Genomic DNA, 24,294 nt, shown 5'->3' on the forward strand with positions numbered 1-24,294 from the left:
TTGAAACAAAGAGCCTCAATAGCTCAACCGGTAAAGGAGTGGACTGAAAACCGAATGGTCGACGGTTCAAACCCCGCCCGTTGCACTATTGTCGTACCTACTCCTAGCACAAGCCTGACGCTTAGTTGGAGAGGAAAGGGGAATATTAGTCATTTAACATGGCTAATGTTCTTTAAAAAAAAAAGTGATCCTCTAAGGGTTCCTTTTTTTCTCTTTGAAGTACGGAACCCTAAAAATCGTGATTAATAAAATATTTTTGCTTTTAAGATATAGACAAAGTTTATAAAGTTACATGGCCTAATTAATTGCATGTTATGTAACTTCTATTTAAGTACCTAAGCAACTGGATTATCTTAGGTATTTACATGTTACGTGAGTCTCATAAAATAGAAACGATATTTATCTTTTAAAACTTTATTGCATTAAAACAAATAAATTAAATAAATAGTATAAATTAGCACGCTTAAGTAGGTATGATTTTAACGGTGATTTATAAGTATATCGAACTTAATGCACTCAGTTTTGTAAATATAAACTCTTCTCTTGACTAGAAACATACACCCGAATTCACGAACATTACATCCAAATTCACAGGGTATGAATTAAGCAACTAAAGATAGGCATCTTCTAGGTAAATGCGTCCCATCTTAGGCCACATCATCACTTTCTATCAGGTGTGATTGTGGTCAAGCGTTTGCCTATAATGAATTTAAAAAAAAAAATTGATAAAGGTACGGATGAGTGGCGTTTTCAAATTTCACCAATCAGATGACAAGATCACTATATTGATAGTGAACTGATAGTTAGTGAATATGGGTCTATATTATTAAAGGTACATAATTGTTGTTCTACGTATTCTAATTGGGGAAGACCATATTAGTGGGGATGTGTTTCAGGAACTTGTTGGCAATGTCTTCGAGCACCATGCCGAGGGCTGTCTCGACTGCTGGCTGCACTTCTTTTGCTAACTCGTTCGCATGCATGTGTATTATGTGGTCGGTTATCATTTCTGCAATGAAAATAAAGATTATAAAGATTAATATTGATTGATGTAAAGAATTTTAGTAAAGTATAGGTATTTTGCCTTTTGAAAAGAGTAGGTAAGTGGGTGCGCGCGGGTTCAGGTTTTTAAAAACGCCGTGAGAACTCTTTGATAAAAAGTAGCCTATGTCCATCCCTGGCACGATTCATTTCGTCAAAATCGGTTTAACGGTTGGACAGTGAAAAGCTTGTAGACAGGCACTTTCGCATTCATAATATTAATGTATAGTATGGACTATGGAATGAAAGATGAATTTATATTAATTCGGTCCATTTGTTCGAGGTTCTCCGATCACTTTTTGACTGGCTTTCTTTACTGTTCATAGCAAACTTCTACTAGGTACCTAAATTATTTTTACCTAGCTGATGCCCGCGACTTCGTCTGGATGGATTTATATTTTTAAAATCCCGTGGGAACTCTTTGATTTTCCGGGATAAAAAGTAACCTATGTCACTCTCCAGGTCTTAAATTATACCCATGCAAAAACCACGTCAATCTGTTGCTCCGTTGCGACATGATTGGAGGACAAACCAACAAACCACTTTCGCATTTATAATATGGATAGTGATTAACTGAAACCATTTTTTAGTACCTATTAATGTTATGATTTTGTTATAACTTACCCATTTCACCAGTGGTAGAATGAGCTTCACTTAGTGTTGCTTCAATGGCCCCAGTGCAGCGCAATTTTACGTTAGCGTCTTTTATAACCATTCTTTTGTGGACTCTGGCACCCACTGCATCAAGAGCGGCGGTACATTTTGCTACAAAAAAATTTGTAATAATATATAAGTATCTTTTCATTAAAATATTCGTCTTATAAAATAACAGTAGCATGTTCTTATTTGGTTTTATTATGGCTTCGATATGAAACTGTCTGTATAGAATATCAGCTGCTCGATTGCGGTAGAATGACAGGTACAATGTCACGATCGCAATCACCTCTGATTGGTTGACGCTCGCTCACTATTGGCTACAATGCATTGTTGCAACAAGAATAGCACATATTTAGCCAATCACAACAATTGAAATTGTAATTGAAATTGATGGTTCTTAAACTACTGTATAATCTAGGTTTTATAGTTACCCGTAAATAAATATTTACCCTTTATAAATAACTAACTAATTCTGCTCTCAGACAAATGAATTTTGCTAAAGTAACAACACGTTCTTGGCATGTCTAGTAGGCCATTCATTTAGGTAGATTTTTATTTCTGTTCGACTCTAATTTACGCGGAATTGGAAGTCTTTGCATGCCTGGCTTTTATTTCGATTGAATATCTTTACTTACTAAAATTGGCGTGGATTATGCCGGTAGATTCCACTGGCAGCATCTGAAACTCTCCGATTACGACATACTCGCCTGACATCGTCAGACGCGGTAAACTAATATTGCCAGTCACTTTTATATCTTCTGGGTAAATGCTGTAAGAAATTTTGAACATTTTGATTTAGAACAATTTTTTTGGAAACTTTTCTTTTTAATTTAAATAACTAAGTACAAAGCTAACGGTTACCCTATCTTTAGATTTTTAGGGTTCCGTGCCTCAAAAGGAAAAACGAACCCCTTATAGGATCACTTTGTTGTCTGTCAGTCTGTCAAGAAAACTACAGAGTACTTCCCGTTGACCTAGAATCATGAAATTTGGCAGGTAGGTAGGTCTTATAGCAGACATAAGGGGGAAAATCTGAAAACCATGAATTCGTGGTTACATCACACAAAAAAAAATTAAATTTTAAATTTTAAACTTTTTTAAATTTGTATCGTTGTTATAATAACTAACTTACTCAAGCTTATTAAATGTGTAGTTCGTGAGTCCATATATTGTCGTATCAGTGAACCAGGCATCATATTTAAAGCGGTTTTGAGGCATGTTGTGTTGCCTCAGTCTTATATTCGGTACTTTCAAGGGTTCAAGCGGTTGGATGCCAAAGGATGGGATGCCGTGGGCTAGAAGCTGCCTTGCTTGTTCTGCTACGCGTTTGATACATTCACTTACGTTGGGGTCGCTATAGTGACAGACTGGCTTCTTGGCTAGAAACGAATCGGAGACATAATTATTTTATTAGGTAGAAATTATGGTACGTTTAGGGTTCCGTACCTCAACCGTACCGAATATACACATACTTTCGCATTTATAATATTAGTGTGATGAGACCTATAAATACTCATGATGAGATTTTAACTTTTATTGTTTTTAATACTTACAATATCCACTATTAGGGCATTTGTGCACTCATTCGTGATTTTACGGATCCGCGAAAAAAAATACGGATCAAATGTACTTACGTATTTGTATGATGGCCACTTCAAAGAATCACGGATACGAACCGAATGCGGATGAGTGCACAAACGCCCTTACTCTCTTTTTCTCTTTATTAAAAAAATGTTTTTTGATTGTGAAACTAAATGTAAAAACTTACCCAATTGTTCCATATTATCTCCATTGCTTGTACTATTCTGCTCCGGCACTCGCCTACCAACCACACAACTGGCGAAAAGGCCCACTATCAAGAACCTGGCTATCGCGATCATCATGATGTTTGTCCACTATAACTGGAAATTCATCTAAGACTGCCAATGAGCCATTTAGCCTTTATAATAGGAGTAACAGGTTAATGTTGCAGCCATATGTGGAAAAAATTTAGCCTCGCATCTAAGGTCTACAGGACGTATAATGTAAGGCTTATAGTACTTATTATGAAGTAGGTGCGAGTACTTAGTTTCTACTAAGATTAACGACCTTAATATAAATATGTCTGTGGTGTCTTTAGCTTAGTATTACAAGTAGAATAGTTTTTAGATTACTTCCTCTACCAGATTTGGATATTGATGTAGTAATTATAGAATATTTTATGAATAATTTTCTTCCGATTAGGTACAAGTCGATCTATTTTTAGTATTGCATAGATGAAAGATAAAAAAATAAAAGTACTACAGCCCCATAAAATACAATAACATCTGAGTATATTATATAAAAAATCATTAACTAAGTATATGTTCGTTTTAATAATATACGCGTTCGAGTATCGTTCATCCAATTAAGTTTAAACTAACAAAGTTTTCTTGGCACTTACGGAATGGTTTCCATCCACGAAAAACACACGTGAAAAAACACAGGTGGCGCGGCGCGCAAGTCGTTCAAACAAAAGAAACCTTGCAACGCATGCAGGGCATTAACAACCACATTGAAAATATGCTGTAACTTATGTAAGTACCTACCTACCTATGGTTAAAAAATAAAATGGTGATATTTTGATTTATTGAAGGCATCAGGTAGTAGGTATTTTTGAAAATAAAACAATTCATTATTTAATAATTTAATAAAAGTAATATAAAAGTATAGTAAATATAGTAAAAGAGAAAAAAAAAATGGTTTACTATGGCATAAACCGAACAGTATCCTTACCAATACAGGAAATGATTTGCAAAGCTAAACAGAAGCACAAAATAATTGCACTAGTTATGCGTTTGTACTTATCTACCTTCGTAGATTGTCAAGATCATGAACATATAAAAATAAGTACGATTTCTAATACGTAAATCAGTAGTTACATGCAACATGAAATACAAAATGCCCGCGACTTCCGCCGCGTCAATTAAGGTTTTTTAAAATACCGTAGGAAGTCTTTGATTTTCCAAAATAAAAAGAAGCCTGTGTAAAAAAGTATTCTCTGTACTAAATTTTGTCAAAATCAGTTAAACTGATGGCCCGTGATAAAAGAAAACAGACAGACATAATTTACATTTATAATATTAGTACCTAACTATCAATAAGTAAATAACTATACACTTTACCAATTTATAATCATAATTTACTAGGCCTTCTTCTTCTTCTCGCGTCGGTCCCTCAATTTTGAGGATTGTGACTCCCTCGAGATATCATCTGCTTGACTATGGTGCGCCATTTTTCCCTGTTGGAGGCCGTATACGGAAGGCATTTCAGAAAGGTGTGTCGACCGCTTCTCGTATGTCGGACCAACGTCTCATAATTTACTAGGTACCTAGGTACTAAAAGCAGGTACACTTACTCTTTGGCGTCTTAACAGATAAAACTCAATTTCAAAAGCGTTGAAATTGCATTACTTTAAAATATCTTGTGTCTTGGTAAGACGTCACATACATTAACAAAGTTAAAGGAACCTAACATAAACTAATTTATTATCACAGCAAGTAACTTATCGCTGTCACTCCCTCAACTTATTCCAAATTGTAATGTGCCAACAGAATAAGTTACGATGCGTCTTCAACTAGGATTTCCTGGAGAGGAATGGTTCCAAATATTTTGTTGAAGAAAGCCTTGAAGATGCGCGCGCTGCTTTCTTCCACGAGTGGGTTCAGAATATCCAAAACGATTGAGGGGCTACCGTTGAAGAAAGCCGCAGCCGATGTTGCTGTAAAAAAGTTATGCTCTTAGAATAACAACTCGAGTTATGCTATTAATATATTACACTAAAGGGGTGCATCTGTAGAACTGTAAATATTTTTTTTTGGTTATTTGAGTGATTCACAAAGACCCCAATAAATTGCCGATATTTTTGACTGATTTCTATATTTACTTATTCAAGTCAAAAGCAGAACACTGAATCTATTGTAGAATCATTCAACACAGCATTCTGGTGACCCTGTTTTCACCAGTCAAGTAATTCCAGGTTAGCAATTTTCAGAGTTGTTTTATGAAATATCATAAAAGGCAAAAAAAATCTTCAATCTTTTATCAGGATAAAAACAACTCAATATAGAAAATAGTAGATAGGTACTTCGTTATTTATCTTGGTAAGGTAGTTTCGTTAAAAATGCTTCGACGATCTTATTTATTTAGAACTTTTGCTCGTGACTTTTCCCGCGTGATATAATTTATAGCCTATAGCGTTCGGGAATATTGTTGTCACTTATCTATCATTAAAAGATTTTTCAGAATCGGATCATTATTTTCGGAGTTTACATCCAAACTTATAAACTTTACCTTTTTTAATATTATTAGTGTGGATCTTGGAAATTCTAAGTGATTTTATCGGATTCAACAAATATTTAAAATCGAATATGAATAGCCAATGCAATTTCAGTCTTTCTCTACAAATCCTTTAATCACAGGAGATTTCGCAACAACGAAATCTCCTGTGATAAAAGGATCTCAGAACTTACCAGCAACTGGTCTCTCAGTGTCTTCAATAGTGACTTGTCCGTTACCGATCTTCAGTTTTGTGATGATCCTGTCGGCCTGCAAATATTCTACACCATCTTTGAGGACAGGTTTTGCACTACCCTTGGCTATGACAGTTATACCAGCTGCAAATAGAGAGAAAACTTAGTTTAAATTTAACTTATAACAAAATAAGAATCTACATCTATGAAAATGTCACAAATGTTTATAATTATATAGGTAACTAGCTTATGCTCGCGACTTCGTCCGCGTGGACTACACAAATTTCAAACCCCTATTTCACCCCCTTAGGGGTTGAATTTTCAAAAATCCTTTCTTAGCGGATGCCTACGTCATAATAGCTACCTGCATGCCGAATTTCAGCCCGATCCGTTCAGTAGTTTGAGCTGTGCGTTGATAGATCAGTCAGTCAGTCACCTTTTTCTTTTATATATTTAGATTTATGATAGCGCAAAAATGTAACTCTACACAGCTCTACAATAGCCTATCACGTATGTTATAGCCGCCCTAATAGCGACTAAATCCTTTAACCACATGAAATACAGGTAAATTTTAAAATGTCGCTTCAAGCCATAATCTACTCTCGATAAATCTTAAGCTTTTGGATCACAGGTGTTTTGGATACATTAGGAGACGTACTTACCTACGAGTATAATGTAAACTCTATTAGAATTTTGAGATTCTTATTATGACTACAACTGTAGCCTAGAGTTATTATGAGTTAAGTAAACTATGCTCAATAGTATCTGCATATTTCTGTGATCATGTTATAGTACTCTGAGAAAATACAATGGCACCCACATTAAGTTTGAAATTTTTAAGATTTATAATAAGTAGTTTCTCAGTTTCTCCGTTATAGTTTCAGATATAGCTCATGCCGATGAAGAAACGAATCGAAAATAGCGGCAATTCTCTGTCACTTACTCACCACAAATGCATTTAGTCTGTGAGACGGAATTATTAAAACAGTTTCATTTCGACTCGTTTCTTTTTAGGCTTGCGCTTGACGACAATCATGCTTATACAAGCAATAATGAGGTCTAGGTTGGAGGGCGCTTGCCTAGATGTCTATTCATTGTTGTTTTGCTATTGCTCTTGTTATTGGCACGAACTATATCAATCATTTTATTCTAACAGTTCAGTATACTCACTAAAGTTGCTCCTGAATTTGCCCTTGCCGCTGATATCGAGGGTCAGGATGCGGGAACCTCGCACGTCGTAGTCAGCCGACACGTCCAACTTGGGGATTGTTAGTCTTATTTCTCCTACATACTTATTGTTCAAGTTCAGTCTGGATATAATGAAAAAAAAAATTGAGACAAATGAACCGAATTTGGAAAAAATAAAAGATTGTTTGTGAACCTGCTTTATTTTACTATTGCTCGTATAGTGGTACACATAACTATATGGCACATTGCTACGTTCAATAGCTCAACACATGTACTAAAAGTAAGCAGCCTTGTGATTTAAGCTGTTATTGCTATATATAAGCTCATTTCAACTAATCCGATTAAATCGGACGGGAAAATTATGCTGTTTAGGAAAGACAATATATTTTACAATACTATCGACTAAAAGATATTATTATAGATGTAATGCAAGTAATTTGCATGAGTTCGTTGGGGTCAGTGTTTAAGAGTTGCAATAGCACCACTGAAGTGAAACATGTAATCAGTCAAATGTAACGAGTAGGTAAATTGAGAAATTGTGAAAGTAAAAGTCCAATGTTTGAATGTTTGAGTAAACAAATCAAACATTATTAAAGATTTCATTACTTAATAATTTTAAATACATATCAAAAATTGCGTAACCGGCAGGAATCGAACCTGCATCTTCTGGGTTCGCGCCCGATGCCTTGCGATGAAGTGTAGGTAAAACACTAAAAAAATTATAAAAAATATAGATTTCATTAGTTCAGATTATTATACGTAAAACCTATAATAAATTAATAGTTTTGAAGTCTAAATATAATAATATGATTTATTTTATTTTCTTTATTGGGTTTACCTACAGCTTAGTCATTCACAAATACAGTCACAAAAACAATTTTAACTATTTAAAATACATTCACAAAATAACAAGCTTATTATAGGCAACCACAGCATGCATAAACTTATCATACATTTCCTAAAGCTAATTAACAAAATTAAATTAGATTACGTACCTTAGTTTTTCAATCTTGAAGTTCGATCCTCCATACGCCTTCATATTCTTAATGGTGGCCTTTAGTCTCAAGTTGTTGGCAGTTCTATCCAACTTCAGGGTGGGCACTGCGAACGGGTCCAAGGCTGGGACGCTCGCTTCAGGGATCCCGTTGAGAAGTCGCGGCTTGACCGTTTCTACTGCTTGTAGGATGCAGTTCTCTAGGTTTGGATCACTGCGTTTGCATTGTGGGAAGTCCTCGGCTGAAAAAAGTTAAAATGGGGTTTTTAGTACTAGAGAGAGAGTCAACGCGTACCAGACCTTCGTTATTTTATAAAAGCTGAAAGTTTCTCTGCGTATTGTCCCCAATACAGGGAGAAACGATCAGCGACCAGGAAGTTTGGATCATGGGAGCTTTGGCCTTCCTTCCTGTGTTGGGGACAGTACTCAGAGAAACTTTCAGGTTTTTTAAAATAACGTAGGTCTGTTACGCGCTGGGCCTTAGTTCATACTGTTGTCATTTTGTCATAACGAATCTCCTTCAGCTGTGTCCTTGCTCAGGCCATAATATATTTGATGATAACGGGCTACAAGCAATCGATATATCTAACCTCCACAACTGATTAAAATTTAGCCGCTATGAAAATATACTATTATTGAGCCATAAAGACGACGATTGCAAGCCCATATTCGAATCTGCTTCATGAGTGCCTTTATTTGGGGCATAATATATTGTTTAACGGGCCACACGTTCTTACTAGCGATCTATATCTCATATCTGACCTCCGAGACTGGTCAACATTTTTATTGAGCACGACCATTGCATGGTACACTCGAATCTCCTTTATAAGTGTCCTTATTCAGGGCATAATATATTTGACGGGCTACAGTTTTTACTTTAAGCGATCGATATCTCATCTGACCTCCGCATATGGTTAAAATTTTGTCACTAAAAAGCTATTAACAGCATTATTGAGCCATATACAAGACGATATACTCGTAAATCTTTCAGTTCGACCTTTACTCGCAGTTACCCAAGCATAAACCATAATCACGAAATCGGCTTATTAAAAAACCTATTTTACGAAAGACTTCAATCTGTCTCTTATTAACTTTCGACATATCCCGACCGTCATGGTTAGACGACATCGTGGCTCTTTTATGCAATGCTTTTTCCTACCTATGTAACCTGCGTTTAGTCAACATGCAATACGGAAACACATCCATGATACACTATAATTTAATAATACCCCGGCTTTGCTCGAATGGTCTCAGGTATGAGAGTTTGAGGGTATCCTGAAAACTAAAACCCTACTACGATCGTCTTAACTATGTTTATATTTATAAACTCAGTATTTTTCTTCTTTCATTTGACATCCCACTCGATACAATAGCAAAAAAAATGTTTTAAACACCTCCACTTTTTTGGATGGTAGATCCGTCAAATCGATTTTGTTCGTATAAAATGTAGACTATGTCACCCGGATCATAACAAGAAACTAATTGACACCTCATTCATCAAAATCGGGCCAGCAATTTAGACGCTACACTGGAACACAGATACAAACATACATACATACCTACATATACATAGACTGCCAAAATCATAACCCTTCTTTTTGGCTTTGCTGTAGTCGGGTAAAATAGAATAGAATGTATTTTTCTTCAAGTAAACTTTTACAAGTGCTTTTGAATCGTCAACTACATAGTTTAATTTACAACTTACTGGTTTGGAATGCCGTTTCTACCAAGAAGAAAAAAGTAAAAAAATAAAGCGATGGACTTTGTATACTTAACAAAGTAATGTATACCAAAATTGTTTTGAAAATTAAAATGTAATTTGGAGATTCGACCATAGATAGAGCATAAAATGAACTATCATAAAGTTGGTCACGGTTATTGCCTATGCTTCATTAAATATTTTGCAGGTACTTATTAAAAATTTGGGTTTCTAGTTATCTTCTTCTTCCATATTAATTATTATAAAAAGAAAAGTGTGATTATCTGTTTGCTTGCTTTTCCGATTAACTGATTTTGACGAAAGATAAAGAAAGTGCTTGCATCCCGGGGAAGAACATAATATGGGGAGGAACGATCTGCGACTATGATGTTTGGCTCATAGTCGCTGATCGTTCCTCCTGTGTTGGGGACAATTAATATGCAGAGAAACTTTCAGTTTTAATAAAATAACGAAGGTGTGGTACACGCTGGCTCTTAGTTCATTATTTTATAGCAATATGGATGGTGTTCGTTGTTCAATTGTTTTTACAGCGAAAGTTTATTTTCTAAATAATATACAAATAATGTGCAATATACCTATATTACAATTTACTATGTGCACTTATATACTTATTTGTGATAATCTATTATTAGCTTTGTTAGCTAATTTTAAGCTTATTTAGTATATTAAACCGTTGATTTTTCCAATAAAATAAAACTTTTAAACACCGTGTTCTGACTACTACCATTTCGATTACTACGGCAGCATCTTGCCGGTGCTCTATAGTCATTACTTACATATAATTTTACCAGTTCTACCGGTTTTTCAGAAACAAAGATTTGTGAAAGTAAATTAAAAGTCCTTGTTCCAACTAGAACTTCAGTTAGGTTATTCATTGCACCAATATTTGTATATGTCGCTATTATTACTTAATGCTATTGTTATATTGTTTTTCTTTTCTGTGTCAAGTTTGTGTCTTCTGGCTAAATTGGCGTTTGGTGCCAATGTCAATTTTTATGAATTCCACTTCTTAAGGATGGATGAGGAAGGCGGAGGACCGTGTGAGGTGGTGCGCTCTCGGGAAGGCCTTTGTCCAACAGGCGATGCAAATAAGCTGATTGATTGATACAAGACTCGAGTACAAAAATGACTAAGATGCCAAGTGTGAAGGCAGTCTGGTGGAACCCTGCACTGTTCATCATCATTGGCCCATCCCCGGCCCATTGCCGAGAAGGGGTCTAATTTCAAAATGAAAATGACTTAGGCCATAATCGACCACGTAGACCAAGTACAGATTGGCACACTTCACACACCTTTGAGAACATAAATGAAGAACTCTTAGGCATACAGGTTTTTTCACGATTTTTTCCATATCTTTGAAAAGTTAGAGGTCCGTGCCCGAGATCGAAGTTTGGACACAAGTAGTCTAATATGGACACGACAATGGTACTACAACAGATCTCAGCAGGGCTTTATCCTTAGTCTATGACCTGCGCAAACCGCCTTGTTTCAACTTCAGATTGTTTTGCGATTACTGTATATTTATATAGTTCAACCTTTACGATTTTGACGACTTCCCTGGCGCAGTGGTAAGTGCTATGGTCTTATAAGTGGGAGGTCCCAGTCCGACGCGACGTTAGATTCCCGGCAGGGGCCATTGGGGAATTTATATTTTCTAATGATCTCTGGTCTGGTCTTGTACCCGGCTTCGGCCGTGTTAGTTACCGCCCTACCACCAAAGCCGTGCATGCCACCAAGCGATTAGAGTTCCGGTACGATACCTTGTAGAAACCGATCACGATCAGACTTCAGAGGTATGAGTTTAATGAAACTGCCATACCCCTATCAAGTTAGGCCGATTCCATTATAGACTGTATCATCTCTTACCATCAGCTGACCTGATGGTAGCTCTTAAGCTCTTAAGAGCTAACTTGTAGCGGAAAAAAATACTCACGTAGAATTTTAGCATATCCAACGGCACACACTGCGAGCACTAATAAAAGCTTCATTTTATAAAATACTTATACTACGAGTAATACTATAAAATTAAGTTCAAATATTATGATTGCAACTAGCAACCGTCGGTGCACGAATGCGCCCGCTTACCGAATCGGGCAATATTTGTATGAAAGGAAAGGTAGACCGCATAAAGACTGTTAGGCAACTGAAGGAAAATAAGCAAAATATCCAAATCTTCTAGGAATTAAAAAAAATATGGTTTTATTTATTCCTTACTTCCTTATTTATGTAGCGCTCTATAAGGAACTTGAAAGTTCAGTGTTTATTTGTTTTTTATTGAAATGCTAGCTTATTCTCGCGACTTCGTCCGCGTGGACTACACAAATTTCAACCCCCTGTTTACCCCTTTAGGGATTGAATTTTAAAAAAATCATTTCTAAGCGGATATCTACGTCATAATAGCTATCTGCATCCCAAATTTCAGCAGAAAATCAGTTAGCCAGTCAATCAGCTTTTCCTTTTATATTTATTTAGACGATAAAAAACTTGAGACATCCAGACATGAGATCATTTCCGAGAATATGAGAATTTGCAAAACGTGTAAGACCTCGAAAGTTAATTTTGATTTCTACAAGGGGCATAATAATATTATCATACTATCTCTTTTTAGGAATCCGTAGTAAAACAAGGAACCATTATATTCTCGTCCATTCCATCAGTCTGCGGGTCTGTTGTCGGTGTGTCACAGCCATATTAAAATTAAACTATAAGTGCTGCACAGTTGAAATTTTGTTCAGTTATAGAAACCTACTATACTGTTACACAGGAGTATATTTCAATTTTGAATAATGGTCTACCTATAATGTAGACAAGTAATAAGGCCGATTTTTTGTAAATTCTCACGGGATATGGAATAAAGGCGCCCGGCGCTATTAGACCTAGGTACACCCTGTAGGTCTAATATCGCCGGGCGAAGTCCTTGGCGGTCGCTTAAAATCTGAGAAGGAAACGACACTCGCGTGCTAAAACGTTACGCTTAGCTTATCTCAACAAGCGACATAATATAAAAACAAAAAGTATCTCGTAGTTCCGTGCCGTTACATAAAGATCGTACTACTGACCGCTCAATTGCATTACCCAACCGTATCATTTTACTGTAGCGATAAAAATAAATTCCGTGTTTGCCATTCGATGGTGTTTGCCCTAGCATTATTTAAATTTAATTTTCGCTTTTCTCTAAATTTTGATTTCAAAGTCCAGGGCAAGAACGATTTTGAATCGTCAAAAGTTTCTACCACTAAACTGGTTCGGAATGTCTTTCCTACCGAGAAAAACCAGCATGATTCAGCATTATTGAATTTACTATAATATTATTATATTATTATCAAATCCACGCTTTTTTTATTATTTACATAATCTTTAATTGTATAGGTACTTACCAATATGCTTTTTAGGAGCATACTTTTCATAGATTTTTTTAGTGATGAGTTGGTAGATATATTAAGATAGGATAAGTTCAAAGGATCTGAAATGAAGAGTAAAATGGAGTGATTACATACTCTTTGATGAAAAGATCCACAACAGTACTGTGTATAAACCACGCTTGTCTTAGGAGGGATGGTCGTTGGAATCAGAAAGCTTTATGCGTGGGACGCCCTCCAGCACGATGGACTGACGGTAGATACACCTAAAGAGGGTGACGCGAAGAAGTTGGATGACATTGTTATTATAGGCAGTGGCGTGCACGTGGTGGAGTACCTATTTACTGGCTAAAGAATAACGATCATTGAAATATTTCAATTCTGGTAACTATTTCTAGGGTAAGCAACGCTTGTATGTCTCTATGAGCTGCACGCCGCTGATACGCACGTATCACGCTATAGGTATATTTGTTTTACGTACTACAGGTATACCTACAGCAATTTCGCAAAAACCATGTGGCCATCTAACATGCAGTCTTTGCAGGGTGCAAATATGCATTAAATAAGTAAACATACCGTTTACTAACTACTAAACGTAACGTAACTACTAAACTCCGGTCAAGGTATGGCACCGATAAAATAGTGAACTACAAAACTCATTCGGTTTTGCAGAATAAAATTGATACCTACTCGTATACCTACTTCAAAATCACATTGCACTTACGAGTTACTAGTATTATTTTCATCGAAAGTCTAAAATCTTATACTTAAATGTTAAGTATAAAAATTAATGTTTCTGTAATTCTGCCTAATAATAATTAATCTGTAAGTATATATATACGTTACATAGCTTCGAGTATTGTTTATCCAATTGAGTACTGAGATACTTTGTATACACAGTGGTGTTATGGTACCTACAGTAATAAATTGTTTTAGCGTTTAAACTATCGGGAGTGATTTCCATTATACATATCTCACACCCGGCTTTACTCACGTGCTTAGTCGGCGTTAGCCCGACTAGTTTCGAACCCATCCGGGGAACTTTTTCCCAGGGACTCAGTTTGCGCACTATTGAGTCTGATGTTTCGATATAAGTAAAGTGATAGATTACTTTTGATCACAGCTTATGATAGTGGCTATTTAAAAATTAAAATATACATTTATTTGACAACCATATGCACGGGTAAAGAATCCATTGTTTGCGGAAAATATAATAGATCTTTAACTTTATAACGAGTAGCCCCTTAGGTTGAATTTCACTCCCACGTATTAGGACTTACGACTGTTCAAAATATAAAACACTATTGTTAGAAAAGTTTTATTGCTATTAGCCCTTTGCCGGCCGGTTTGACTATACTTTATAAAATCAATAATATATGTAATGAAAAATTATTCCTTCGCAAAGGCTTTAATACAATGATTGCCATTTCCTTAGCATTAGGCGCCATGATTTAGATTTTTCGGCTACGGGAAATTTAGCTTACGGGACATGATAATAATCACATAATAATAGAGGTACCAACATCGATCGTTTGATATGACTATTGGACATAAGTTTCTTAACCGAAGAGTGAATAGGCACCTTCTAAGCAGGCGCGCTCTACCTTATCATCCATCTACCAATCAATTTATAGATTGCAGTCAAGGGCTAACTTGTATTGGAATTAACAAAAAAACCTGTTTGGTGTGGTTGCAGTCAAACGCAAGCATATTATGGTTAAAAACCGGTCAAGTGCGAGTTGGACTCGCGCATGTTCCGTACCATCATACAAGATTATGTATATTTTTTTTATTTACATACATGGCGGCCATTTTTAATTTTTATTATTCGTTATTATAGCTGCGATAGTGTGCTTTAATTATAATATATACTAGATGATGGCCGCAACTACGGCCGCGTGGATTTAGGTTTTTGAAAATCCCGTGGGAACTCTTTGATTTTCCGGGATATAGAGTAGCCTATGTCCTTCCCCGGGATGCAAGCTATCTGTGTATCAAATTTTATCAAAATCGGTTGAACGGATGGGCCGTGAAAAACTAGCAGACAGACAGACATACAGACAGACACACTTTCGCATTTATGGATTATACTATCTATCTAAAGTGAATAATTAGGTAAAATTAAAACTCTTAAAATACTAGATATAGTTTGTTGTATAAATCTTTATTGGTGCAAACTAGTTATAATTAATTAAAAACACTATACCTGATATAAAGTAGACATTTTAGATCAGTAAAAAAATATTACAAAACAAATAAGATAGATAGATAGAAAAACTTTATTGCACACAAACATGAAATAAACAAGACAAAAATAAAGAAACTAAAAACAGTTGTATGCAAAGACGGCCTTATTGCTCAGAGCAATCTTCACCAGGCAACGAACAAAATGAACCTTAGATTATGAATATAAAGCTCACTTCTCACTACGGGATATAAATTGTATTATTGTCCGGTCAGAATAGACATTTAAGGTTACAATAATTCGCATAGAGCTAAAAATTGGTACGAATGTTGGGACTTGGGAACACCAATATAAATAAATTGTTATAAGTCCCTATCGATCGATCGATTGGTGTTCCCAACATTCGTACCAATTTTTAGGCCTATGCGAATTATTGTAACCTTGAATGTCTATTGACCGGATTATAATATAATTTATATCCCGTAGTGTGAAATGAGCTTGTTTGTTAATAGTATCGTAAAATAGATGTTCGTTGGTCTCCGCACTTAAACGTTTCCGTCAATTGTGCGAGAAAATAGATGTTATGTAGAATGTTCAAAATATTTTTAAAAAAATCATAGGTTAAGGGTGCTCTTTCACTGAAGTGGAGTAGAGCGGAGACGTGTCCATAGACCAATCAGTTTATTGTCAGATAACGTGATACTTTTATTATATCAACTCTCAATAGGCTTATTGGTCGAAAACATGTTTCCGCTGCGCTCCGTTTTAGTGGAAACACGCCCTAACAGTAACCAGAAGTGACTGTCAACAAAAGCGGATCTAGGTGGAGATGTGCTCAGTGAACTGATAAGACCTTTCAGAAATGACGTGATCATTTTTCACGTCATCTATCAGTGATGTGATTGGTCTGCTGAACGCTTTGCCACGCTTCACTTCAGTGGACAGGCATTATACTAACAATACAGTGCTGGTATATGCATCGAAATATAACGGGTGTTCGATTAAAATAGTTTAAAATAAGTACATAAAAGTGTAATATTTATCTAGTCTATAATTTATTTTAAAGCTGTTAATTTTAAAAATCTCAACTTAATTACAAACATAATAAACTACAAAATTTTGACACGTAGGTTGAATCTTATAAAAGCGCATTTTAAGCCCAAAATCAAAACACTCTAGACTAACAATTTCCTTAGCATGAAAATGCTAGTAATTTTTTATTGCAATTAATGCATGTCATGTGCAAAAACGATTGAGAAAATCAGCCATTCTGGATTTTATTTATTTATTAAATTGTCGTATACTAACGGAAATATTAAAAGCAAAGTTATTCTTAGTACTTAAATGTTACATTTTCTCTATTTACATTATTTTGTCACGTAAGAATTATTCAATGAAGTACCAGATGAGCTAGTATTATTGTATTACTTATACCTACTTATTACAACAATAAAAATTTGCTATTGAAAGTATAATTTTGTTTATGTTTTTAGTTTTTATAACCAGACTGTATTATTACTTTTAAAGTTAAAATTAACTGTGTAAATCGGCTAAAATTGTATAGAGGTGTCAAAGTCAAATCACGACGTTTTCCTGTAGGTAAGTTAATCTACACACAATTTGACCGATTCAGATCCAGTTTCCACGTAAGCGGAGTGGAGAGATGTGTTCAGTCGACCAATCAGATTCTTATTAGACGTCTTTAAAAAACACGTTATCTTTTAAAAATCTAATTAGTCGATTAAATACATCTCCTCTCCGCTCCGCTCATGTCGAAACCGGGCCTTACGTACAGTCAACGTTAACATGAAAAGTTACAAAAGAGCCTCGCATTTGCAAAAACTGAGACTTTAATACCAAAAGCTAATTCATATAAAACCCTAAATAAGTACGTACAAGCTATTTAATAAGCCCTACTATATCTCTATGCCTATGTAGGTACCTACTACGCACTAGATTGGCTATTCCAACTATGTTTTTTTTGAAGCCAGTTTAACCTGTTTGGCCTTTACTTGGTGACCAGCAATGGCTTTTATTTTTATCATATGGCCAGTGTTTGGCCAATGTTTGGTCTGACAGCTTGGAAAACTCGATTTTGGTTTGGAATCCAATGAATTAGCCTAGTGTTATTGTACTACTGCGTTATATACTAAAGTTTAAAAATCTAATTAATTTATAATTATTACTTACCGGATTTTAACAATGAACGATTTTATTATGAAGGCATATTTCTATATGAAATGACATTCCTTGAAGAATACATAATGAAACTTATTTCTACAACAAATACGTATGTCATGGCTCCCACGAATTAATAATACCTATCTAATAATTAAGTACACCTAATCATAAATTTTATTAAATGTCGTTTTAACAGAGTTTTGTAAAGCGTTTTTATTTGACAGATTTAAAACTAAACACCACCGAAAAAGAGCACTTAGATACATTTAGATCTGGGAAATAAAAGGGAAATCCAAATCGAGTTCATTATTTTCAAATATCACATCACGTATCACTATACCCCTAATGCTAAAACACTTGCCCAGTGTCACACTTGAAACTTTTGTTACGATGATAGAAAAATCAACCTCCATTTTACCATACCTATACCGGTCATTCATGATTTTATAGCATTGGGCGCGGAACGAAATCTTATCACTAGGACTGCTGACCTGTCTGTCCAACGCCTACATTGTTTTTGTAAAGCATCTTGCCAAAAGCTCGTGAAGGAGGTCTCAAATCAAACGAGCCTACGAGGCAAAGAAGTGAGCCTCTGAAGCGAACATGTTATTGGTACACTACCAATGGTATACTATTCTTTCATCTGACAAATAGTCTCTAGTGTGATCCCAAGCTACGTGTCAATCAAGGGAACAGTTCTTTATATGTAAACTTCGACGTAATTTTATTTGCCATCTCCGTGAAGAGATCTGCGAGACTTCTCTCTAGAACAGGAGTGATTTCTTGAAGAAACACTTGAGAGTTTTCATTGATGACCCTGTTGGTAGCTGGCCCTAGAACTGGATCGCCATCGAAGAGGTTAGTGAGGTATATGGAGGACTCTCCCACGCGCAGTCTTACCTTCATTGGGTCAAAGGTAAGGTACTCATCATCTCCTCTCTTATCTTTGTGCCCACGCATTGTGACGTTGCACGCGTAGTCCTCTGTAAGAGAAAAATCATAGCAATCCATAAATTATAACATAAGTAATCAGTCCTGTAGATTTACTGTGACGAACAGACAGACACACGAGTTATCCTATCATCATGATCGACCCATCGCTGGCCCACTACTAAGCACGGGTCTCCTATCAGTATGAGAAGGCCTTAGACCACTAGTCTGCTACATAGTCTGATTAGGAACATTATGCAGAACTCTCAGCCGTTATCAAATAAAGTAATATTTGTTTCTATTTTATACAAAAACTGCTGAATGGATTAGGCTGAAATTTGGAATAGAGTTAGTTTAACCCTGATTTAATACATAGGCTACTTACCTTTTATCAAAATAAGTGTCCCCGCGGGATTTAAGAATCTATATCCACGCGGACCAAATTGCGGACATCATCATTGCATAAATTAGAATAAACTAAGTGATAGCCGCATAAATAACAACAACAATAGTTTACAGCACCGATGACAAAATGTGTGTTAATCGGCTAACGTTACGCAGTGTCTAAGGCGAGTTTTTGCTGTAACGAGTTACGAGTTACGAACGCAAGTAGGTTAAAAGGCCCTCGTGTACTTTGTACCTGTTAAGTATTATTCAATTTCCTAAACTGTTGTAACCTTTCGATATAATTTTCGTACCAAAAAAATATATTATCCTTTATCATCATCATAGTGAACCCATCACCGGCCCACTACTGATTACGGGTCTCCTCTTAGAATGACAAGGGCTTAGGCCATAGTCTGCCACGCTGACCCAGTGCAGATTGGCAGACTTCACACACCTTTGAGGAAAACTTTCAGTCTCAGACATCACGGTTTCGTCACGGTGGTTTCCTTCACCGTTAAAGCGTGATATTAAATTAATACGTAACTCCAAAAAGTTAGTCGTGTTAGGTAGGTTTTTTAGATACAAGTTAGCCCTCGACTGCAATCTCACCTGGTGGTAAGTGATGATGCAATCTAAGATGGATGCGGGCTAACATGGAAGGGGTATGGAAGTTATTATTAAACCCATAACCCTTTGATTTCTACACGGCATCGTTCCGGAACGCTAAATCGCTTGGCGGCACTACTTTGCCGGTAGGGTGGTAACTAGCCACGGCAAAAGCCTCCCACCAGACAAAAACAAAAAAGATGCCCGGGATAGAACCCCCGGCCTCTTGAATAGGAGACTGAAGTCTTAAACATTAGGCTATCACCGCCTCATTATCCATTGCGAAACTGTATCTGTTTGTCTGCTAGGTTTTTACGGCCTATCCGTTAAACCGAGTTTGACGAAATCTAGTAGAGAGCTTGCATTTCGGAGAACGACATAGGTTATACTTTTGTCCCGGAAAATCAAAAAGTTCCCACGGGATTTATGAACCTGCCTAAATCCATGGCGATGAAATTGCGGGCATCTTCTACTTGGTGCACAGCTAGCTTGCATCATGGAGACGGATATAAGCTACATTTTATCCCGGAAAATCAGTACCCTTATTATAAATGCGGAAGTGTGTTTGTTTGTTGGTTTGTTGGTTTGTCCTTCAATCACGTCGCAACGGTGCAACGGATTGACGTGATTTTTTGTATGGGTATAGTCAAAGACCTGGAGAGTAACATAGGCTACATTTTATCCTGGAAAATCAACGAGTTCCCACGGGATTTTCGAAAACCTAAATCTACGCGAACGAATTCGCGGGCATCAGCTAGTCAATTTATATGAGGATTTCCCCTCCTACGAAAAAAGTCATACTAACTGAAGGATCCTGTGATGTTCCCTCGTCCCTGCAGCCGGAGAAGCAGCACCTGTATATCCATCTTGTACTTGCCGGCGAAGTCCAGCCGAGGCAGGAGCAGCTTGAAGTCGAACCGGTTCTTGTCCAGGTCTGACCTGGAATGTTAATCATACTCTGTGCTACAAAATACTTCATCGAGTTTTAGATCAGAACAAGGATATAAATTCAAGATCCATAAAATTAATAATACCTAAGTACCTACTCTACCATGCCATATGGGTTAAAAAGGTGTTGAGACCGCTCGTATACTTCATCATCATCATCATCATCATCAACCAATAGACGTCCACTGCTGGACATAGGTCTCATGTAGGGACTTCCACACGCCACGGTCTTGCGCCGCCTGAATCCAGCGGCTCCCTGCGACTCGTCTGATGTCGTCCGTCCACCTAGTGGGGGGTCTTCCAACGCTGCGTCTTCCGGTGCGAGGTCGCCATTCCAGCACCTTGGTACCCCAACGTCTATCGGTTGTACGAACTACGTGCCCTGCCCATTGCCACTTCAGCTTCGCAACCCGTTGAGCTATGTCGGTTACTCTATCGTATATACTCGTATAGGTAGGTACTTAGGTAGGCACCATTAGTGCGGTGCAGTGTAGGATTTATACTTACTTTAGTTCTTCAATTATGAAGTTGCTGGGTCCCCGCACTTTGACGTCGTTCACAAATGCAGTGAGCTTCGCGCCTTGAGGACCGCGGGCCAGTGCGATCTGCCCTAGGCTCAGCGGCTCAATGCTCGGCACGTCTAGCTCAGGGATGCCCTGGAATTAAGCAAACGAATATTTTTTAAAATTCAAATTCCATATCCATACTAAGTGCTAAAAGTATTACCTATATATGTGAAAGTGTGTCTACTACGTCTTCACGGCCCTTTAGTTTAACCGATTTTGAGGTGTAAATTAGCCTACATCGAGGACGAACATAGATTAGGTACTTTTTGTTCCGGAAATCCAAGAGTTCTCAAGGAATCACGTAGACAAAGTTGCAGAGGTCATTTATATTTAGCTTGCATCCTGAGACGGACATAGGCTACTTTTTCCCAGAAAATCATAGTTTCCACGGAATTTTAAAAACCTAAATGGCAACGAAGTCGCGGGGATCATCTAGTAAGACTTTAAGCTAGCTCTATTCTAGAATGGTGCCAAAAATACTGGCTGCATTTCCGCCCTGGCCAGCCAGGCTGATCCTTTGCATGATCATATGAGCCAGCACGTCTCGTAAGAATTTTTTAACATTAAAGACTCCATGGCCCCAGCAGGGTCTCCACGGCAAATGGAACAAAAATGTAACTCTCAATAAGAGAGGCATACTTGAGCCACTTATGCAGGTTTCAGCCATTTCTGCTGCGCAATATTTAGAACTATCGGATGTCTATCGATTGACGATGATGATGATTTACTTATAATGATAAAAACAATTGTGATATCCGCAAATATCATAACAAGTTTTGTGCTAGGGCAGAAATACAACATTAGCAAAAATGTATATTATCAGAAATCTATGATAGGTGAAATACCTATCATACATTTCTGATACTATATATTTTTAGAATTATAATATATAAGGGAGGGCCGGATTAATATGGCAATCAATTATACCTCTTAAGAACCCACTTAAACTTTTGTACCTATTAATGAGCAAGAAAAAAATATAAGCCGATGCGTTGTATAATAAATATAATTGATTGATTAATTCAACGCTAAAAAGGTGATGAAGCCTTGAATTCTGTGGCAGCAATGAGTTTGTATTGGATTTACTATTATATTTTAGGAGTAGTATCTCGCATGCTATCAGACAAAACGCGTGAAGTTGCAGCAAAATTAATTATCCAAATAATAGGATTAGCATATTTAATTTAATCACATTTAATTAATCAATTTAACAGATGCAAAGTACGAATCTGTGGAATGTTTATGTTTGTTTGTCATGACATACCTACTTGTGGATTATGAAATGGAGTGACAATTGACATACTTTCGAATTGGCTTCAAAAGCATTTTTTACGTTTTGCCCGCGTGTGAACGTAATCGAAAATACGATTTTATTTATATTTACGTGACCTTTGTTGTACATAATATGAGCGATCTTAAAATATGGTTTTACTAAAGGAAAAGTCACAATACGACTTTTCCTAACTTAGTCCTACTCATTTCGCGCATTTTGCCGTCTTTCAAAGAGACTTCCATACTCGACATTATTGGCCCCGTGTCATATCAGGAAGACAGCATCAAGACCGGGAGCCGCAGCAGAAACAGCTGAAAACGGCAAGCGGCGCAAGTATGCCTCTCTTATAGAGAGTTTAATTTTTGTGCCGTTCACCGAGGAGACCCTGGGGCCATGAAGTCTTAGTGCAAAAAAAAATTTACGAGACATTTCACCGCGATTAATAGCCTCATCTGAAGGGCTGGCTCATTTTTTGCGCAACGGATCAGCCTGGCTGTCAGGCGCGGAAATGCAGACAGTATTCTTGGCACCATTCCACGCGGGCATGATTTATATAGTAATTAGATAAGGCTAGCTTTAAGTTTTATTGTAATATTTTCATATAAAAAAAAACATTATTGTAATTTTAAAATTACAATAATGTCGAGTATGGGATTTTAACGCTCATGCGATGGGAATCTATACATTACTGAAATATAAACCCACAGGCTAGATGGTAATAGAATTAAAGCTTCCACTCACAGCCACTGTATAATGGTGATTTACGGCGATTACGCACTGCACTCCGTCATCGCAGTTCTATCCGTCATCCGTGAGAATACCGGAGTTTATCTACGACATTTATTATGTCATAAGCTCCCATACAAAACAAAAAGGAACGTATTTTCACGGACTCGGATCGGATGAGTGCGAAACCGCCGTGATGGTAGAAAAAAATCACGTCGAATATGGCATAAATTGGACTTGCACGATGGTTCGGTGCCCGATTCGCACTTGACCGACTTTTTTAACATTAGTAAAACAATCAAAACAAAATGTGCAGCAGTAGCCGATTATGTAGAGAACAACGAACTGTAACAACTAAAAAAAAACCGGCCAAGTGCGAGTCAGGCTCGCGCAATGAGGGTTCCGTACTACAGTCGTATTTTTTCGACATTTTGCACGATAATTCAAATATATGATGCATAAAAATAAATAAAAATCTGTTTTAGAATGTACAGGTGAAGACCTTTCACATGATACCCCACTTGAAATAGTTATCTCACTTCGAAAGTTGAAAATACTAATAGTTCATGACCACAATTTAATTATTTTTGTGTGATTTAACCCTAAATTCACGGTTTTCAGATTTTTCCCCAAATGTTAGCTATAAGATGTACCTACCTGCCAAATTTCATGATTCTAGGTCAACGGGAAGTACCCTGTAGGTTTCTTGACAGACAGACAACAAAGTGATCCTATAAGGCTTCCGTTTTTCCTTTTGAGGTACGGAACCCTAAAAAACCGGCCAAGTGCGAATCAGACTCGCGCACTTTTATCGACATTTTGCACGATAAATCAAAAACTGCTTACTACATCTCGTTCAAACTAATTTTCGGTGGAAGTTTGCATGGTAATGTATAATCATATATTTTTTTTAGTTTTATCATTCTCTTATTTTAGAAGTTACAGGGGGGGGACACCTTTTACCACTTTGGAAGTGTCTGTCGCGCAAACTATTCAGTTTAGAAAAAAATGATATTAGAAACCTCAACCCCAAAATTTAATGT

General features: G+C 36.7%; 2 protein-coding genes across 2 annotated transcripts in view; both read right to left on the bottom strand.

Annotated features, from left to right (window-relative positions):
* Nucleotides 1-626: 626 nt before the first annotated feature.
* On the bottom strand, nucleotides 627-3,604 carry LOC117996888 (circadian clock-controlled protein daywake-like). Its single transcript, XM_034985027.2, has 5 exons — nucleotides 3,467-3,604; nucleotides 2,831-3,077; nucleotides 2,334-2,467; nucleotides 1,666-1,806; nucleotides 627-1,009 (listed from the first exon to the last, which is right to left on the bottom strand). The coding sequence occupies exons 1-5, from the start codon at nucleotides 3,579-3,581 to the stop codon at nucleotides 858-860; spliced, it is 789 nt and encodes a 262-aa protein (XP_034840918.1). The 5' UTR covers nucleotides 3,582-3,604; the 3' UTR covers nucleotides 627-857.
* Nucleotides 3,605-4,491: 887 nt separating this feature from the next.
* Nucleotides 4,492-24,294, bottom strand: part of LOC117996891 (circadian clock-controlled protein daywake-like) — a 31,690-nt gene continuing 11,887 nt past the window's right edge. Inside the window, exons 3-8 of the mRNA XM_069509798.1 lie at nucleotides 21,194-21,342; nucleotides 20,544-20,677; nucleotides 8,372-8,612; nucleotides 7,359-7,498; nucleotides 6,189-6,332; nucleotides 4,492-5,437 (exon numbers count right to left, since the gene is read on the bottom strand). Of these exons, the coding sequence (XP_069365899.1) occupies nucleotides 5,277-5,437; nucleotides 6,189-6,332; nucleotides 7,359-7,498; nucleotides 8,372-8,612; nucleotides 20,544-20,677; nucleotides 21,194-21,342 (969 nt within the window). The 3' untranslated portion in view covers nucleotides 4,492-5,276. The remainder of the gene's footprint in view (nucleotides 5,438-6,188; nucleotides 6,333-7,358; nucleotides 7,499-8,371; nucleotides 8,613-20,543; nucleotides 20,678-21,193; nucleotides 21,343-24,294) is intronic.

The sequence above is a fragment of the Maniola hyperantus genome, chromosome 4 (assembly GCF_902806685.2).
Source record: "Maniola hyperantus chromosome 4, iAphHyp1.2, whole genome shotgun sequence".
NCBI classification, from domain to species: domain Eukaryota; kingdom Metazoa; phylum Arthropoda; class Insecta; order Lepidoptera; family Nymphalidae; genus Maniola; species Maniola hyperantus.